The sequence below is a fragment of the Mobula hypostoma genome, unplaced genomic scaffold (assembly GCF_963921235.1).
Source record: "Mobula hypostoma unplaced genomic scaffold, sMobHyp1.1 scaffold_36, whole genome shotgun sequence".
NCBI classification, from domain to species: Eukaryota; Metazoa; Chordata; class Chondrichthyes; order Myliobatiformes; family Myliobatidae; genus Mobula; species Mobula hypostoma.
The window spans coordinates 5,173,063-5,193,929 of NW_026948187.1; the positions used below are offsets into that span (position 1 = coordinate 5,173,063).

Genomic DNA, 20,867 nt, shown 5'->3' on the forward strand with positions numbered 1-20,867 from the left:
CTGTGTCGGGGTGATGACTTCTTCTCTGTAGGCTGCCTCGTTATTATTTGTGATTAGGCCAATCAGTGTAGTGTTGTCAGCAAATTAATTAGCAGATTGGAGCTGTGGGTGGCGACACAAATCATGGGAGTACAGAGAGTAAAGGAGGGGGCCAAGGAGACAACCCTGTGGGGTATCTGTGCTGAGGGTCAAAGAGACAGAGGTGAGGGAGCCCACTCTTACCACCTGCCGGCGATCTGACAGGAAGTCCAGGATCCAGCTACACAAGGCAGGGTGAAGGCCGAGGTCTCTGAGCTTCTTGTCGATACTTCACGCCTTCGTATGGCTACTGCTCTGCCCATGACTGCAAGGAACTGCAGAGAACTTTGGAGAGCAGAGAACATCAGAGAAACGAGCCTCCCCTCCATGGACTCTTCCTACACTTCCCCTGCGTCGGAAAAGCAGGCCGTGTACACAAAGATCCTCACAACTTAGGACATTCTGGCTGCAAACCCAATACCCCATCGGGGAAGAGATACAAGATCCTTAAAGCGCGTACCACCAGGCTTAAGGATGGCCTTCTGTCTGCAGTTATAAGCCAAATCAATGGAACACAAATAAATGGAAAAGGCTTCAATCTCGCATTACGATCTGCGGTAACTAGGATCAGGTGGTGGGTCTCCCATATCAATTATCAGAATCAGGTTTAATAGCACCGGCATATCTCATGACATCCGTTGTCTCTGCGGCAGCAGCAGAACCTAATTCATAACAATAGATTTTATCAACTATGAATTACAATAATATACATATTAAATAGTTAAATTACATAAGTGGTGCAAAACTAAAACTAAAAAATGTAATAAACTCTTAATTGTCTGGAAACTCTGGAGCAAAGTTTAACTAAACCGTACACATTTACGAGAAGCTCAGAAAAATAGAAAAGGCTAAATTCTCATATGAATGGGTCATATACCCAGAAATATTGGCTGCAGTTTGGCAGGTCGAAACAGTAGAATAGACCACAAGACTATAAAATATTGAAGCAGAAGTAGGACATTCGGCTCATCGAGTCTGCTCCGCTATTCAATCACGAGCTAATCCAATTCTTCCAGTCATCCTCACTCCCCTGCCTTCACCCATACCCTTTGATGTGCTGGCTAATCAAGAACCTACCCATCTCTGCCTTAAATACACCAAATGACTTGGCCTCCACAGCCGCTCATGGTAACAAATTCCACAGATTTACCACCCTCTGACAAAAGTAATTTCTCTGCATCTCTGTTCTAAATAGACGTCCTTCAATCTTCAGGTCGTGCCCTCTGGTCCTAGCATCCCATACCATGGGAAATAACTTTGCCATTTCTAATCTGTTCAGGCCTTTTAACATTCGGAATGTTTCTATGAAATCCCCCCTCATTCTCCTGAACTCCAGGGAATACAGCCCAAGAACTGCCAGACTTCCCTCATATGGTAACCATTTCATTCCTGGAATCATTCTCGTGAACCTTCTCTGAATCCTCTCCAATGTCAGTATATCATTTGTAACCTCAATTAGTCTAGTGTGATCGAGGGATGATATCCCCTGTCCGGCCAAACCCTACAACTCTCTCTTGGGTGGATGCTGTGCAATGTGTCCCCTGTTTCCAATCAGTACCCCGTAATAACAGGCCGTACACAGTATGCGGTTAAATAATTAAGACTTTATAATTATTACTTGATCTATGGGGTTAGTAGAGAACCAAAATATAAAATAAAAAGGCGCCAGTATATCTTTATACAGTTCGTGCACCTCGTTGGAGCTCATGCAATATCCTCGGTCCACGATTCAATCTCCTCTGAACCCTGCCAGGTGCTGAGTCCCCGCTCAGGGTTCGCTCCGATCGCCAGGTCACAACATCTCTTCGGATGCATCTTCTCTCTTCTTCCCCATGGCGCGTTCTGGCCAAATCCCGCGCAAACAACAGCTTCAGATACACAAGAAAGAATAACATCTCTCCCATTGGATGGCAAATGAATACAAGTCCTGATATCACAAATTATAACCCAAACATGCTGCTACAGAGAACCCCTTACCTCAGCAGTTAACATTACAGAAAAGCCATTTTATTAGCCTTAGCAAATAACATGAAAGAAGAAACCCCTTACACTTTTCTAAAATAAGGATCTCAAGACTGCACACAACAGTCTGTGTGATCTCACGAGTGCCTTATAGCACCTCACCATCACATCCCTGCTCTTATATTCTATACCTCTAGAAATACATTTGCCTCCTTCACCTCCGACTCAACCTGGAAGTTAACCTTCAGGGTACCCTGCATAAGGACTCCCAAGTCCATTTGCATCTCTGCATTTTGAATTCTTTCCTCATCTAAATGATAATCTGCCCATTTATTTCTTCCACCAAGATACATGAACATACGCTCTCCAACTTTATATTTCATTTGCCACTTCTTTGCCCGTTCTCCTAAACTATGTAAGTCTTTCTGCAAGCTATCTGTTTCCTCAACACTACCCGCTCCTTCACCTATCTTTGTATCATCGGCAAATTTAGCCACAAATCCATTAATACTGTAGTCCAAATCATTGACATACATCGTAAAAGGCAGCGGTCCCAACACCGACCCCTGTGAAACTCCACTGGTAACCGACAGCCAGCCAGAATCGGATCTCCTTATTCCCACTCTCTGTTTTCTGCCGACTAGCAATGCTCCACCCACGCAAGAAACTTCCCTGTAATTCCATGGCCTCTTATCCTGCTAAGCTGCCTCATGTGTGGCACCTTGTCAAAAGATTTCTGAAAATCCAAGTACGCCACGATTACTGCATCTCCTTTGTCTACCCTACTTGTAATTTCCTCGAAAAGTTGTGGGTTTCTCAGGCCGGACCTTCCTTTCAGGAATCCATGCTGGCTTTGGCATATCTTGTCATGAGTCTCAGGTAACCTCATCCCTAACAATCGATCCCAACAACTTCCCAACCACTGATGCCAGGCTAACCGGGCTATACCTTCCTTTCTTCTGCCTCCCACCCTTCTTCAATTATGGATAACATTTACTATTTACCAGTCAGATCCCGTGGGTGCATCAGGTCCAGGAGATTTATCCACACTCAGACCATTAAGCTTCCTGAGCACCTTCTTAGTCGTAATTTTCACTGCACAAACTTCATTTTCCTGATACTCTTGAATGTCCAATTGTACTAGCAGACGTCTTCCACTGCGAAGGCTCATGCAAGCTACTCATTCAGTTCCACTGCCATCTCAGCATCTCTCATTACACTATCTCCAGCGTCATTTTGTATTGGTCGTATATCTACCCTTAACTCTCATTTATCCTTTATATACTTAAAAAAAGCTTTTAGTATCTTCTTTGATATTAGTCACCTGCATCCTCTCATAATTCATTTTTTCCTTGTGAATGACCTTCTTAGGTTTCTTCTGCAAGTTTTTAAAAGCTCTCTAATCCTCTATCTTCTCACTAGCTCTGTCTTCCTAGTATGCTCTCTCTTTTGTTTTTACTTTGGCTCTGACTTCACTTGTCAGCCACGGTAGTGTCCTTCTTCCTTTAGATAATTTCTTCTTATTTGGAAAATAATCTGTCTTGCACTTCCCTCATTTTTCACAGAAACTCCAGCCATTGCCACACTGTTGTCTTTCCTCCCTTTGCAGTCAACTTCGGCCAGTTCCCCCCTCATGTCATTGTAATTTCCTTTATTCCACTGAATTACCGACATATTGAATTTTATTTTTCCCTCTCAAATTTCAATGTGAACTCGATCATATTGTGATCACTGTTCCCTACGGGTTCCTTAACCTTAAGCTCCCTTATCACCTCCAGATCATTGCACAACACCCAATCCAGCACAGCCGATCTCCTAGAGGGCTCAACAACAGGCTGTTCTAAAAAGCCATCCTTTAGACATTCAACAAAGTCTCTCTCGATGTCCAGTACTGACCTGGTTTTCCCAATCCATTTTTTTGTTAAAATCCCCAACGATTATCATGGCATTGCCTTTCTGACACGCCTTTTCTGACTCCTGCTAAATTTGCAATTCACATCTCGGCTGCTGTAAATAGGCCTGTATACAATTGTCATTAGGGTCCTTTTACGATTGTCATTTCTTAATTCAACCAATAGAGACTCTACACCTTCCAATCCTATGTCATCTCTTTCCAATGATTTAAGATTATTTCTTGTACACAGGGCCACAACAATTCCTTTGCCTACTAACCTATCTTTCTGATACACCTTATATCCTTGTACGTTCAGCTCCCAATGGCAGCCATTCTTTAGCCAAGTTTCACAAATGGCCACACCGTCATATTTGCCAAACTGTAGCTGAATTTCAAGATTGTCCATTTTATTCCTATGCTGCGTGCTTTCAAATACAACACTCTCAGTCCAGTATTTGTTGCTCTCTGTTTTAATTGCACCACACCTCCATTGCCCTCTGAGTCTTTATCTCCTGCCTGTTCTTTCTATAATCTCTGTTGCACGCTATTTTTGATTTATTTGTTTTCTCCTTCCTCAGCCCAATCACTCCGGTTCCCATCCCACTGCCAAATTCGTTTAAACCCTCACTAGCAGCTTTATTAAATGTGCTCCCCAGGATATTGGACCCCTTTGGGTTCAGGTGTAACCCGGCCTTTTTGTACCAGTCGTACTTCCCCGGGAAGAGGCTCCAGTGGTCCAGGAATCTGACGCCCTGCCCCCAACACAAGTCTCTCAGCCACACATTAATACATCTGATCACGCTATTCTTTCATCGCTAGCACGGGGCGCAGTCAGCAATCCTGAGATTACTACCCCAGAGGTCCACAAGGGTTTGTGTTGGCAACTTTTCTTTTTACGTTCTATGTCAATGCATCGGATGACAGTATTGATGGTTCTGTGGCCAGATTTATGAATGAAGTCGAATATTCAGAGGACTGAATGGAGAGGTCTTGAAGGGCTATAGTATCTGGCTATCACAATGTCATAAATACAATTTATATCGGCAAATGGTAGGCTTGCTCCGCGGCTTGAGATTCCAACTTGGAGAATGGCGCTTTATTCACAATATCTTCATAGCCCACAGTGACTGTACACTGATCCCAGCAATGGAACCCGCCACTGCAGCCCCACAGTGCACCATGTACCGTTTGCAAAGCTACGAAATTGCATGTGAATAGCCCCCCTCCCCCCTCTTGCTGCGTCACCAGCAGACTGGGACATCTCACATCTCGCTGCCTCCACCAGAACATTAAACTGTGAACAACTGTGGTCAGGGTCTGATCACTGGGGTACTCCAAACGCTACCCCCTTCCAGTCTGAAAACGACCCACTCATCCAGCCACACACTACCGGCAGTTTATCGATCTCCAACAAAAAAGCCTGATAACCTACTCCTGAGGTTGAAGTATAAGAGTGGCACATACTCAATGCGAAGGAGACAGACAAACTGAGCCAAGTCACAGACTGATGAAGGGGAGGAATGACCCATTCTGATACAGAGAGTTTGATATTGGGCCTGATGCCGGAACTGGTGCCCTGAGAAGATAAAGTCTTGTTTATCAGCAGGCACCATGGAGACAGAAATTATCTGAGTTGAAATGTTGTCCTTCACCCACTGACGTGTTATGTAAACATTTAACAGTGTAGAAAAGTCAAAGGATTTGTATATGGGAATCACAAACACAACATCACGTTCGTTCCGCTGTATCTGTCAGTTCACCAGCGCTTGAATGCCGCCGATCCTTGAATGTGGAGGTGGAGATGCTGGAGAAGACAGCGCCCCACTCGCTACAAGGAGAGCCCGATCACGTGTCCATGTCCGTGATCTGATTGGATACATCGCCATGACGTTGATAGCAGTGTGATGTCATTCACTGGCTCTCATTTTGGAAGGGATTCAGTCGCCATCGCAGATACACCAACAGCTTCGCACTGGGAAGCGGCCGTTCACCTGCTCCGTGTGTGTGAAGAGACTCATTCAGTTAACCCACCTTGTGATGCTCCGGTGAGTTCACAATAAAAAGAGGCCACATTTCTGTCCGGAGTGAGCAAAGAGTTTTACTAAACCATCCCAGCTGCTGCAACACCAGCAACTTCACATCAGGGAGGAAGTTCAAATCAGCTCTGTGTCAAATGTTTAACCATCACGGTGACTGAAGGCAGCTGCAGGTTCATGAGGGACTGTTACTGTCAGATTCTGCAGTTCTTGCGGCTGCTCATCGCACCCAGGACTGAACCCTGGTCACTGAGCATTGGGGGAGTCTGTTCTGCTGATGTTAATCTGAAACTAGACTGATATTTAATATTGTGGATCTGTGAAAGATAAATAATTTATTTATCAAATTCCGTGTCTCGAGTACTTACGGACTCTACCACACTCACAATGTACACTAGAGAGGCCACTCGGCCCATCTGGTCCCTGCCCATGTTTCTGTTCCATATCAGTATATCAATATCTATCCCTGCCGTTCCCCTCTCACTCTCTCTGTGATGACAGGTTGCAACTGGTCACCACTCCGTGGGATAGGAGATTCCCTTGAATTTCATAGAATGATAGAAATCTACAGCACGTTACAGACCCTTTGGCCCACAATGGTGTGTCGACCATGTAACTTACTCCAGAAACTGCCTAGAATTACCCTACCGCATAGCCCTCTGTTTTCCTAATCTCCATGTACCTATCTATGAGTCTGCTTTGCTGGTGTCATGGATTCTTGATTACCTGACTGGCAGACCACAGTACGTGTGCTTGCAACACTGTGTGTCCGACAGAGTGATCAGCAGCACTGGGGCTCCACGGGGGACTGTCTTGTCTCCCTTTCTCTTCACCATTTACACCTCGGACTTCAACTACTGCACAGAGTCTTGTCATCTTCAGAAGTTTTCTGATGACTCTGCCATAGTTGGATGCATCAGCAAGGGAGATAAGGGCTATGGTAGGAAACTATGTCACACGGTGTGAGCAGAATTATCTGAAGCTTAATATGAAAAAGACTAAGGAGCTGGTGATAGACCTGAAGAGAGCTAAGGCACCGGTGACCCCTGTGTCCATCCAGGGGGTCAGTGTGGACATGGTGGAGGATTACAAATACCTGGGGATACGAATTGACATTAAACTGGACTGGTCAAAGAACACTGAGGCTGTCTACAAGAAGTGTCAGAGCCGTCTCTATTTCCTGAGGAGACTGATGTCCTTTAACATCTGTCGGACGATGCTGAAGATGTTCTACGACTCTGTGGTGGCCAGTGCGATCATGTTTGCTGTTGTGTGCTGGGGCAGCAGGCTGAGGGTAGCAGACACCAACAGATTCAACAAACTCATTCGTAAGGCCAGTGATGTGGTAATGGAACTAGACACTCTGACGGTGGTGTCTGAAAAGAGGATGCTGTCCAAGTTGCATGCCATCTTGGACAATGTCTCCCATCCACTACATAATGGACTGGTTGGGCACAGGAGTACATTCAGCCAGCAACTCATTCCACCGAGATGCAACACAGAGCGTCATAGGAAGTCATTCCTGCCCGTGGCCATCAAACTTTACAACTCCTCCCTTGGAGGGTCAGACACCCTGAGCCACTAGGCTAGTCCTGGACTTATTTTCTGGCATAATTTACATACTTACATATTACTATTTAGCTATTTATGGTTTTATTACTATTTAAATGTTTATGGTGCAACTGTAACGAAAACCATTTCCCTCGGGATCAATAAAGTATAACTATGACTATGACTATGACTATTAAAATACTCTATTGTATCCGCCTGTAACTACCACCGTCGCTGGCAGTGCATTCCACACACACACCACGATTTGTTTAAAAAACTTAGCTCTGACATCTCCTCTGTACCTACTTCCAAGCAGCTTAAACCTGCGCCCCTTCTGTTAGTTGTTTCAGCCCTGGGAAAACGCCTCTGGCTATCCACACGACCAATACCTTTCATCATTTTATACACCTGCATGAATTTCCTGCATGATTTTCTCAAGGCTGAATAAGACGATGAGCTCACTGTGGTTTTGACGTTCTTCAGGGCTCTGGACTAAGGTGGTTAAGCTCCTTCTTTCCTGCTCTTTTCAACTTTTTGGGGTCATTTTCACTAATTTCAAACGACTGTGCCTCAGACAGCTGGGTTGTTGCAATGCACTGCTGAAGACCGACAGCAGACTAGAGTGAATCTTCGATGGAGCAGAGTCAGAAACCAAAGAGTTGCCAGCCTGAGTCAGGGCTTTGGGGCTCCGGAAAGAGATGCCGCCTAGAGTTTACAAGAAGGAGGAAGAAGAGGAATCAGACCAGCAGGATGTGGCTACAAATGAAAGATCAAAAACATTTGGAAACTGGTTGATAAAAAAAATGGTTAATTTCTGCAAAATACCGGTGGAAATCAACAGATCAGGCAGCCAAGGTGGAGAGGAACAAATAGACAACATTTAGGCTGAGCCCCTTCGGCATGCATTGGCTGTGTACTCCTCTGCTTAGTTTTTGCCTGAACTGCAGAGTTCCTCCAGCATTTTATGTGTATGTGTCCACATCTCCAGCAACAGCAGAATCTCTTGTGTTTTATATCTGCATTTGTAAGAACGTTTTACTTTGGCATTAAACACGCGGAACGTTTGCTGATATTAAGTGTATTGTTTTATGGGAGCTGCTTTCTGCGTTAAAAGAGGTGCTGAGTTTTCTACACAAAAAGAAACTGAGGTATGTACTTGAACCGGTGCTTGCAGAAACTTTCAATGGCTCCGTGATTAACCTGAAAGCTCTGCGTTACAATTCTCGCGTCGCTGAAGCACCGATCGAATGCGCAGGCGTCAGGGTTGCGGAGGGCCCGAATATCACGCATGCGCAGTACAGAAAAAGGCCTCGGATCTCGCTGCCGGTGAGTGTTTCTCCGTGAGACCGTTTTCACTACCGACTGAGGGGCAATTACTGTGACTCCGGAAACTGTGACCCGCGATCCCGGGACAGTCCTGCTCTCGTCCCTCTCTCTCAGCCCCACGATCCCTGCACGGACCCCGGGGAGCTTCCGGCTGATGAGGGAATGGGAGCCGATGGATCTCTCAGACAGAGCTGAGCTCCAGCTGTCTAAATGCAAGGATTAGGAACTCGGAGAAAGGGAACAAAATCTTTTACATCAGCTGTTGAGAAAATCACCTTTCTTCTACCTCCAATCACAAACAAGAAAAAAACTGCAGATGCTGGAAATGCAAGCAACACACACAAAATGCCGGAATTCAGCATTAGTACACTTTTCCATAGATGCTGCCTGGCCTGCTGAGTTCCTCCAGCATTTTGCGTGTGTTGCTTGTTTCAACTTCTCTTGTTCTGGACCTTTCTACCCGTGAGGACATGTCTTGATCCATTCACTCTGTGAAGATATCAAACACCTTTGTCCTGGGTATCAAAGAGCTTTCACATCACAAATGTGCTAGACTCCAATGAGACAGACTATTGCGCTTCCTTTTATATTCATTGGCATTACTGTACCATCAACGAGTTCACCACCGTCAGTCATTCGGGGGAGGGTTCAGGGGAAATATTTATGTACAATACAGAAACTGGTGTTAACTGTGTGTATTGTGGTGATGCAAAAGATGCTGGAGAATTTGCAACTGGGAAGGAGTGGAGTGATATTTGGAAATCCGACATTTTTAAGCGTAACTTAGCAAGAAAACGGCATATGGACAATGTGCAAAAGCTCTGGAAAGGAAAATCCTTCATTAACCGTTACAGGCCTGCTACATAGGTTGTCTGAGAGTGCAGATGAACTCAATCGAACTCAGAGGAGATCAAAGTTCCTGTCGACAGTGATTTGCTTGCTATTAAAATGAATACCTCTCTATATAAAATTCAGTGTACACATGTTGTCACTGGGTGAAAAATGCACAGTACAAGATTTATGTGCACATTGGTTGTTACAAATTAGAGGGGACATTTTAATAGAGCTGTTAGGGAGGGTTTAAACTAATTTGGCAGGGGGATGAGAACCGGAATGACAGAGCGGAGGAAGGGGAAAACAGAAATAAATCTCAGATAGTGAGCAGTAAAGATGTCAGGAAAGACAGGCAGGGGGATGGAGCAAATTTGTAGCCATTGGGATGAGTTGCAGTGCAATAAAGTTGCAGTGAAATCAAAGCGAAAAGTAGCAAGGTGTTATAATTAAATGCACGCAGCATAAGGAATAAGGTGGATGATCTTGTTGTACAGCTACAGATTGGCAGGTATGATATTGTGGCCATCACTGAGACCTGGCTAAAGGATGCATGTCTCTGGGAGCTGAACGTCCAAGGATACACGGTGTATCGGAAGGATAGGAAGGTAGGCAGAGGGGGAGGCGTGGCTTTATTGGTAAGAAATGATATTAAATCATTAGAAAGAGGTGATATAGGATCGGAAGGTGCAGAATCTTTTTGGGTTGAGCTAAGAAATCGCAGGGGTAAAAGGACCCTGATGGCAGGTATTTATAGGCCTCCAAACAGCTGCAGGGATGTGGACTACAAATTACAACAGGAAATAGAAAAAGCTTGTCAGAAGGGCAGTGTTATGATAATTGTGGGGGATTTTAACATGCGAGTGGATTGGGAAAATCAGGTCGGCACTGGACCTCAAGAGAGAGAATTTGTAGAATGTCTGCGAGATGGCTTTTTAGAACAGCTTGTTGTTGAGCCCACTAGGGGATCGGCTGTACTGGATTGGGTATTATGTAATGAACCGGAGTTGATTAGAGAGATTGAGGTGAAGGAACCCTTAAGCGGCAGTGATCAGAACATGATTGAGTTCACGGTGAAATTTGAAAAAAAGGAGCTGAATTCTGATGTGTCGGTATTTCAGTGGAGTAAAGGAAATTACAGTGGCATGAGACAGGAACTGACCAAAGTTGACTGGAAAGGAACACTGGCGGGAAAGACGGCAGAGCAGCAGTGGCTGGAGTTTATGCGAGAAGTGAGGAAGGTGCAAGACAGGTATATTCCAAAAAAAGAAGACATTTTCGAATGGAAAAAGGATGCAACCGTGGTTGACAAGAGAAGTCAAAGCCAAAGTTAAAGCAAAGGAGAGGGCATACAAGGAAGCAAAAATTAATGGGAAGACAGACGATTGGGAAGTTTTTAAAACCTTACAAAAGGACACTGAGAAGGTCATTAAGAGGGAAAAGATTAACTATGAGAGGAAGCTCGCAAATAATATCAAAGAGGATACTAAAAACTTTTTCAAGTATATAAAGAGTAAAAGACAGGTGAGAGTAGATATAGGACCAATAGAAAATGATGCTGGAGAAATTGTAATGACAAATAAGGGGATGGCAGAGGAACTGAAAGAGTATTTTGCATCAGACTTCACTGAGGAAGACATCAGCAGTATACCGGACTCTTAAGGGTGGCAGGGAAGAGAAGTGTGTGCAGTCACAATCACGACAGAGAATGTACTCAGGAAGCTGAATAGTCTAAAGGTAGATAAATCTCCCGGACCAGATGGAATGCACCCGTGTGTTCTGAAGGAAGTAGCTGTGGAGATTGCGGAGGCATTAGTGATGATCTTTCAAAAGTCGATAGATTCTGGCATCGTTCTGGAGGACTGGAAGATTGCAAATGTCACTCTGCTATTTAAGAAGGGGGCAAGGAAGCAAAAAGGAAATTATAGACCTGTTAGCTTGACATCGGTGGTTGGGAAGTTGTTGGAGTCAGTTGTCAAGGATGAGGTTACAGAGTACCTGGAGGCATATGACAAGATAGGCAGATCTCAGCATGGATTCCTTAAAGGAAAATCCTGCCTGACAAACCTATTACAATTTTTTGAGGAAATTACCAGTAGGCTAGACAAGGGGGATGCAGTGGATGTTGTATATTTGGATTTTCAGAAGGCCTTTGACAAGGTACCACACATGAGGCTACTTAACAAGATAAGAGCCCATGGAATTACGGGAAAGTTACACACGTGGATAGAGCGTTGGCTGATTGGCAGGAAACAGAGAGTGGGAATAAAGGGATCCCATTCTGGTTGGCTGCCGGTTACCAGTGGTGTTCCACAGGGATCAGTGTTAGGGCTGCTTCATTTTACATTGTACATCAACGATTTGGAATATGGAATAGATGGCTTTGTGGCTAACTTTGCTGACGATACAAAGATAGGTGGAGGGGCCGGTAGTGCTGAGGAAACGGAGAGTCTGCAGAGAGACTTGGATAGATTGGGAGAATGGGCAAAGAAGTGGCAAATGAAATACAATGTTGGGAAGTGTATGGTTCTGCCCTTTGGCAGAAGAAATAAATGGGCACACTATTATTTAAATGGGGAAAGAATTCAAAGTTCTGAGGTGCAACGGGACTTGGGAGTCCTCGTAAAGGATACCCTTAAGGTTAACCTCCAGGTTGAGTCGGTAGTGAAGAAGGCGAATGCAATGTTGGCATTCATTTCTAGAGGAATAGTGTATAGGAGCAGGGATTTGATGTTGAGGCTCTGTAAGACACTGGTGAGACCTCACTTGGAGTACTGTAGGCAGTTTTGGTCTCCTTATTTAAGAAAAGATGTGCTGACGTTGGAGAGGGTACAGAGAAGATTCACTGGAATAATTCTGGGAATGAGAGGGTTAACATATGAGGAGCGTTTGTCCGCTCTTGGACTGTATTCCTTGGAGTTTAGAAGAATGAGGGGAGACCTCATAGAAACATTTCAAATGTTGGAAGGCTTGGTCAGAGTGGATGTGGCAAAGTTGTTTCCCATGATGGGGGAGACTAGTACGAGAGGGCATGACTTAAGAATTGAAGGGCGCCCATTCAGAACAGTAATGCGAAGAATTTTTTTCAGTCAGAGGGTGGTGAATCTATGGAATTTGTTGCCACGGGCAGCAGTGGAGGCCAAGTCATTGGGTGTATTTAAGGCAGAGATTGATAGGTATCTGTGTAGCCAGGGCATCAAAGGTTATGGTGAGAAGGTGGGGGAGTGGGGCTAAATGGGAGAATGGATCAGCTCATGAGAAAATGGCGGAGCAGACTCGATGGGCCGAATGGCCAACTTCTGCTCCTTTGTCTTATGGTCCTTTGGTCTTATGGACATTCGTGGGAATGTGGGGAGACCTCCAGTGTCCCTGATGCCCTCACCTACATGATGTGCATCCAGCTGCAAATGAAACCCTGCACTTTAAGGAGATGGAACTTGAAATGGATGAATTCCAGATCATGCAGGAGTTAGAAGGGGTGATATATATGACATGAAGAGAGGTGAGTTACACCGAAGGTGCAGGACACAGGAAACTGGGAGAGAGTCAGGAAGTAGAATGCGTTTAAATAGCCATCGCAGAGTACTCTTGTTGCTCACTTTAGAAACTGTTGCGGGGGCGGGGGAATAACCTGGCAGAGAAAAGTCGGAGGGCTGATAGGGGATTTGGTAGTTAGAGGAACAGAACAAGAGGGGACTAATATCCTAGTGGTAAGGCTTGCTAGAGTTAGTGTGGGGGAGTGATGTGGTTAAAATAAGTTGCAGGAGAATGGGAGCTAGAATGACAGATCAGATAGTGGAGAGGGTGAATTGAATTGAGTTGACTTTATTACATACATCCTTCATATACATGAGGAATAGAAATCTTTATGTTATGCCTCCGTCTAAATGTACAATGTGTAATTTATAGTAATTTATAATAAATAGTTTGTACATAGGACAGTCAATATAACAGAGAAATCAATTAATCAGTCTGATGGCCTGGCAGAAGATGATGTCCCGGAGCCTGTTGGTGCTTTTGCTATGGTATTGTTTCCTGGATGGTAGCAGCAGGAACAGTTTGTGGTTTTGGTGATTCGGGTCCCCAATATCCTTTGGGCCCTTTTTCCACACCTGTCTCTGCAAATGTCCTGAATAGTGGAAAGTTCACATCTACAGCTGCACTGGGCTGTCTGCACCACTCTCTGCAGGTTCCTGCGATTAAGGGAAGTACAGTTCCCAGACCAGACAGTGATGCAGCCAGTCAGAATGCTCTCAATTGTGTCCCTGTAGAAAGTTCTTAGGATCTGGGGCTCCATCCCAAAGTTTTTCAACCGTATGAGGTGAAAGAGGTGCTGTTGTGCTATTTTTCACAACACAGCCGGTATGTACAGACCATGTAATATCCTTGGTGATGTTGCTGCCAAGGAACTTAAAGCTGTTCATCCTCTCAACCCCAGATCCAGTGATGTTAACAGGGGTTAGCCTGTCTCCATTACTTCTGTCATCCACAATCAGCTCCTTTGTTTTTGTGACAATGAGGGAGAGTTTGTTTTCTTGACAACAGTCAGATGTTGTTCGGACCTCAGATAGAGTCAGCAATCAAATAGGTGAGCATGGTGCGATGAATGTGCTGAGCTGTCTATATCACAATGCAAGAAGCATCGTAGGAAAGCCAGGACATGGAATTCTGATATTGTAGCCATTATTGGGACTTGGTTGCACGCAACAGTCTGAGGGATTTAGAGGAACAAATTTGCAGAAAGATTGCAGACCATGCCAAGAAACAAAGTTTGACTCAGTAACTGATTTTAACTTTCCATATATTGACTGGGACTCCCATACTGTAAAAGGTCTAGATGGGGTAGTTTGTCAAATGTGCCCTTAATCAGTACGTAGAGTTACCGATGTAGAAGTGTGCAATGAGCTGTTGGAAAATGATCCATGGCTGGTGGCAGAAATTAGTGATCACAATGCCATGAGATTCAAAGTAAAGATAGAAGAATAGAGATCTGGAACACAGGTTGAGATTCTAAAATGAAGAAAGGTCAATTTTGATGGTATCAGAAAGGATCTGACAAGTGTGGTTTGGGACAGGCTGTTTTCTGGCAAAGGAGTACTTGGTAAGTGGGAGATCTTCAGAAGTGAAATTTTGAGTGTGTAGAGTTTGTGTGTGCCTGCCAAAATAAATGTTGAAAGGTAACAGGTGCAGGGAACCTTGGTTTTCAAGAGATATTGAGGCCCTGGATATTTTGTTCCTCCAAATGCCTCAGACTGTTGGGTGCTACCAAGACTCATTAATGACTGCAATATCATAATTCCACACCCTGAGCTCATCTGACTTTTTTTTTTAGTCTTCTGTTGGTTTCTAAAAGCTTCCCAATAGTTTTTCCTCCATATTTTGCCCTCACTTTGGCTTTTATGTTGGATTTGGCATCTCATTTCAGCCATGGTTGTCTCCTCCTGCCTTTCCAGTGCTTCCACTTCTTTAGGATGTTTTGATCACTCAGCTTCCGAATTGCTCCCAGAAACTCCAGCCATTGCTGCTCCGTTATCACCCCTACCTTTTCCCTTCCAAACAAGTTTGGCCAGCTTCTCTGTCATAGAAACATGGAGAAGTTCAGTACGGAAACAGACTATTTGGCCCATCTAGTCAATGCTGAAAAAACATTCAAGTTGTGTAATGCAACTACCCGCACAGGGACCATCGCCCTCCATACCCCTACCATCCAGGCTCTCATCAAAACCTCTTTGAAATGGTGAAATCGAGATCATATCACCACTTGTGCTGACATCTCATTCCACACTCTCACGAGCATTTCAGTGAAGAGCGTTTCCACATGTTCCCATTACATTTTCACCTTCCCCACTTACCCATGACCTCTGGTTGTCATCCCACCCAACCTCAGTGGAAAAAGCTGCTTGCATTTCCCCTATCTATACCCTAATAATTTTGTATACTTCTAACAAATTCTCAAAGCAATGTATAATTTCCTTGATTATGTTTAGAGGTTTTCTCAGATGTATAAGATGATGAGGGGCATTGATCGTGTGGATTGCAGACATGCTTTCCCAGGGCTGAAATGGCTAACACGAGGGGGCATAGTTTTCAGGTGCTTGGAAATAAATACCAAAGGGATGTCAGGCTAAGTTTTTTACACAGAGAGTGGTGGGTGCATGGAATACACTGCCGGCTATTTGTGTGAGAGTGTTTCAGTTACTGTGGGGCCAGACACCCATGCAGCTCAGTGGGAACAGGGAATAATACCAATGGAGAGAGTCAAACTGAGCAGGTCACAGATTGGAGATGGCAGAAATGCCCCATTCTTATGGAGACAGGAAGAGCATCAGAGAGTTTGATGGTCATTCCAGATACCAGCACTGTGCCCAGTGAGAAGATGATTTCTCTCTCCAACTTGGGTTGAACTTCACGGTAACAGTGTGATGTCAGATCCCACCTTGACAACTCAAGTGATCTCATCTGAAATGTTGTCTGAAATGATGGATTTTGTAAATCTTTTTACAGGTTAAAAATGACAAGGAATTTGGTTACGGGAATCTCAAACCTAACATGCCAATTTTGCTGTCTTTATCCAGATATTTAAGAAGTGGAGCAAGGGATTCACTTGATCATCCTTCCTGCTCAGACAGTGGGGAGGGATTCACTCGATCATCTGACTGACTGACATGCCCATCGTTTTACACAGGGGGGAGCCCATTCATCTGCTCAGACAGTGGGAATGGATTCACTCGGTCATACCAACTAATGGTACACCAGCAGATTCACACTGGGGCAAGGCCATTCACCTGTTCTATGTGTGAGAAGGGATTCAGTCAGTCATCCCACCTCTGGCCACACCAGTCAGATCACACTGGGCAGAGGCTGCTCATCTGCTGAATTTGTAGGGAAGGATTCACTCGGTCATCTGCCCTAATGGCTCACCAGCGAGTTCACACTAATGAGAGGCCATTCATCTGCTCAGACTGTGGGAAGGGATTCACTCAGTCATCCACCCTAATGGCACACCAGCGAGTTCACACCGGGGAGTGGCCATTCACCTGCTCAGTCTGTGGGAAGGGATTTACTTGCTCATCTAAACTGAAGGGACATCAGCGATTTCACACCGGGGAGCGGCCATTCACCTGTTCAGACTGCGGGAAGGGTTTCACTTGCTCATCTGACCTGAATGTACACCAGCGAGTTCACACTGGAGAGAGACCGTTCAATTGCTCAGACTGTGGGAAGGGATTCACTCAATCACACACCCTGATGGCACACCAGCGAGTTCACACTGGAGAGAGGCCATTCACCTGCTCAGACTGTGGGAAGGGATTTATTCGGTCATCCGACCTACTGGTACACAATTCAGTTCACTCTGGGGAGAGGCCGTTCACCTGCTCAGACTGCGGGAAGGGATTTACACAGTTATCCCAACTGAAGGTACATCAGCGAGTTCACACTGGGGAGCGGCCGTTCACCTGCTCAGACTGTGGGAAGGGATTCACTCGGTCATCCGAACTGCTGGGACACAAGTCACTTCACACTGGGGAGAGTCCGTTCACCTGCTCGGACTGTGGGAAGGGCTTCACTTGCTCATCCCAACTGAAGGTACACCAGCGAGTTCACACTGGAGAGCGGCCATTCACCTGCTCAGACTGTGGGAAGGGATTTACTAAATCATCTCACCTACAGAGACACCAGTCAGTTCACACTGGAGAGAGGCCATTCACCTGTTTGCACTGTGGGAAGGGATTCACTCAGACATCTCACCTACTGAGACACCAGTCAGTTCACACTGGAGAGAGGCCGTTCACCTGCTCAGACTGTGGGAAGGGATTCACTCAGACATCTAACCTACAGATACACCAGCGAGTTCACACTGGGTAGAGGCCGATCACCTGCTCAGACTTTGGGAAGAGATTCTCTCAGCCAAATCAACCAAATGTGCATCACTGAGTTCACACTGGCGAGAGGCCATTCACCTGCTGTGAATGTGTGAAGCTATTCACTCAGTCATCTAACTTTATGTAACTCGCTTCGGCTAGCAGCTTAATATAGGCCCTATATAATTTAATTGTAAGAAATTACTCCTTGAATAAATATATATATTTAGTACACACATATATACTGATAAATACGTGCAGAAGGGCTTTTGGGGTGAAGGAATGAAGGGTTTGGGAGGAAGAAGAATGATGGGATGAGGAGTGGACTGATCAGACGTTGAGCGTGGCAAAGTAACTCACTCAGCACTCACGAATGTTCCTGTCACTAAATGGCGGCCAAAATAGATAAGACAAGGGCAGGGCAAGGACAGGAAGGGAAGGGAGTGATGGGGTGGTGAGATGTGGGATAGGATGGTGAGGGTGGGTGAGGGACTTTCTCGACAGTGGAGGAAAGGTGGGTGAGAGTTCCTTCCCAAAATGACCGCTGGCAAGTATAAGATGGACGCCATCAAGGGCTGTTGGTGGGGGTGTGGACGAGGGGAGAAGGGAGATCGAGGAGTCGAGGACGCAGTCTGGGTTGATGGTTAGGAGAGTTGAACATGGCCACGGAGGGAGTGGGAGTGACTCACTTAACGACAGAAGGAAGTTGTGCATGCACAACAGAATATGTTGGCCACCCAGGACGGGATGGATGGAGGGAGAGAAGGCAAGGGGACAGGGAGTGGAGAGAGTCTGGACTAATGGGACAAGTAGGGGCTGGATGAAAGAGGGATGGAATGCTGGGAGCAGGGGTGAAAATTAGCATCGCAAGATGTCAGTCAACCAGCGTAAGATGCACAACATCGAGGTGGTGTGAGGATCGAGGTTGGTTGGGCGGGGGTGTAGGGGTTTGCAAATGATGGGGCGGGAAGGAAAGTGACATGGCGCTGAGCGTGAAGAGTGACTCACTTATTGGTGGAGAAGTGGGTGCGAGGGCGCCACTCCTTGTCACAAAATGGCTGCCGGGAGAAGGTTAGATGGATGGCGAGGAGATAGGGAAGCGGAGGAAAGGTAAGTGGGTTTCGGGTAGTTGAGATTGAATGAACAGGGAAAGGAGTGAGTGGACGGTGAACGTCAGGGTGCAACTCACTCTATGATACTGTGAGAAGGATTGGCATTGGTACCCAGCAATAAATGACCGCCCGCTAGTATGAGAAGGGCAGCGACAGAGAGGAGGGCGAGGGACAGAGTGTGGAGTGTGGAGTGTTTCAAGAGTAAGGGGTCGGAGTAAGGAGTAAGAGGACAGTGACGTGGGGCACTGACTCACTCAAAGTAGGAGGACGGGCAATAACGGGGTGGAGGCGATCAGGAGTGACAGGACGGTGAGGGTGGAGCTGTGATAAACTTGAAGATGGAGGAAGGGGGAATGGGGCGCGATGGTAGGATTCCCATCACAAAATGACCACCGGCTGAGATTAAGGTGCATGACGAGCAGAGATGAATGGAGGGTGAGTCGGGAGTGATCACGAAAACACATCTTGAACGTTTCAGGAATACATGAGGGAATAATGCATACAGCAGCATGGCATTGTGGGCGCTTCGACACACTCGGTTGGGGCCACGTTTTAGCCTACTCCAAGGTCAATATGACCTTTTTTTCTCCTATTTAGCCCACAATTTCCCATTCATCAATGTGCCTATCAGAAAGACTGTGGAATGTCCCTAACGTATATTCCCCGAGACCACCAATGCCAGAGTGTTACACGTACCCACCGCGCACTGTATAAAAGAAAAGCCTCTGTCATCACCACTATACCTTTCGCCGAACTCCATAAACTTATGCCTCCCTGTATCTGCCATTTATGCCCGCTAAATATACAGTACCTCCTGCTGTACAATCGATTCCTGTCTCTTTTCATCTGATACACCTTTCTAAAGTCACAGCTCATAATCCTGTTCTTCAAAAGGAAAATAAAACCCTAACTCGCTCAACCTCTCTTCGTAATACGCGTCACTAGGTAAATCTTCTGTGCTCCATCTCGAACGCATCGACAATGTGACGACCAGAACTGAATAATATACAGTTGGTACGGATTCAGCAGAGTTTTACAGATCTAATAAATTATCTCGCGGTTGTTGAACTCCTTCCTCCCTCTAATGAAGGCGTCCACATCCTCTGCCTGCTGTAGCCTAACCAACTCTGAATGCACACAGGCAAGGTGCCCTGGAATTCACGCTGCTTGACTTTCTGAATGAGCATACCGTTGGGCGACTTGAAAATGCCTTGCTAAAATCCATGTACACATCCAGGCCTCTGTTTTCATCAATTCATCTTGTAAATTCATCAAGGAATGCAATCAAGTTCATGAGACATGTCCTGCTATTCTGAAAGCCCTGTTGTCTATCCCTAACCAGACTGTGCTTCTGCAAATGATTAGACTAGAATAGAACTTTATTGTCATTGCTGAGAACTAAATTGTGTGAGACTCCAGACCGGGCAAAACGGATATTGCAATGCGTGCTGTACGGCTTCATTGAAAGTAACTTTTCTGACATCCACAAGTGATTTCGGTCGTTTATATCACCCAAAGGCCGCTGGCAAGCCAGGGTGTAGCATTATTCGGCAAGACGTTACTTCAGTCTACAGTCCTGGCGAAGGTGATTCTATATCTCCTACCTGATAGCAGGTGATTGAACAGACAGAATCCGGGATCGGATGGGTCTTTTTGTTCGTCCATCGTCGTCGTCGATGAGGACCTCGACACCATTGGTGGTGTCGAGACTAGCGCATGATTTGGATTTAAGTGAGGGAGAGTTGCGCAGCGTCAGCCTCACTCTCTCTTCCCAATTCCCATCTGGATCCAGTGGCAAGACAGAACCGAGACGGCTGGAGATGGGACTAGGCGCAGTGGATGACCAGGACGTCTTCTGTGTCTTGTCCTTCTCTACACGTTCCACGACGCTTGCAGAGACCACCTTCTTGACCATTGGACCTTCCATTGGTCTCGTCCGCTCAATGCGCCGGAGTCTGTCTTCACATGCTGGGATAAACATCTCCCTCTCTCACCGAGTGTTTGAGACCCATCGGCTAGCCTCACCTGGTTTAGCGGGCTTGTCGAAACCGTTTCCCGGGGTGTGGCCGCTATCGCATGCAAATAGCTACGAGGAGGCACAGGTGAGATCTGAGTGCCAGGTGGTGACGAAAGGTGGAAAACCCGCCTTGAAAAGGACAGGACATGTTCCCCCACGAGAGGTGCTACCCCTCCCTGACACCCCATACACCCCAGG

At 45.8% G+C, this 20,867-nt stretch overlaps 2 protein-coding genes across 2 annotated transcripts in view; one reads left to right on the forward strand and one right to left on the reverse strand.

Annotated features, from left to right (window-relative positions):
• The window catches only part of LOC134341640 (zinc finger protein 850-like), a gene marked incomplete at its 5' end in the record, with an annotated part of 170,840 nt that overhangs the window by 12,793 nt on the left and 137,180 nt on the right, over window positions 1–20,867 (reverse strand). The window lies entirely within an intron of this gene.
• Window positions 8,820–17,753, forward strand: LOC134341642 (zinc finger protein 229-like). The gene is made up of 2 exons (XM_063039536.1): window positions 8,820–8,847; window positions 16,254–17,753. The coding sequence occupies exon 2, from the start codon at window positions 16,591–16,593 to the stop codon at window positions 17,542–17,544; it is 954 nt and encodes a 317-aa protein (XP_062895606.1). The 5' UTR covers window positions 8,820–8,847; window positions 16,254–16,590; the 3' UTR covers window positions 17,545–17,753.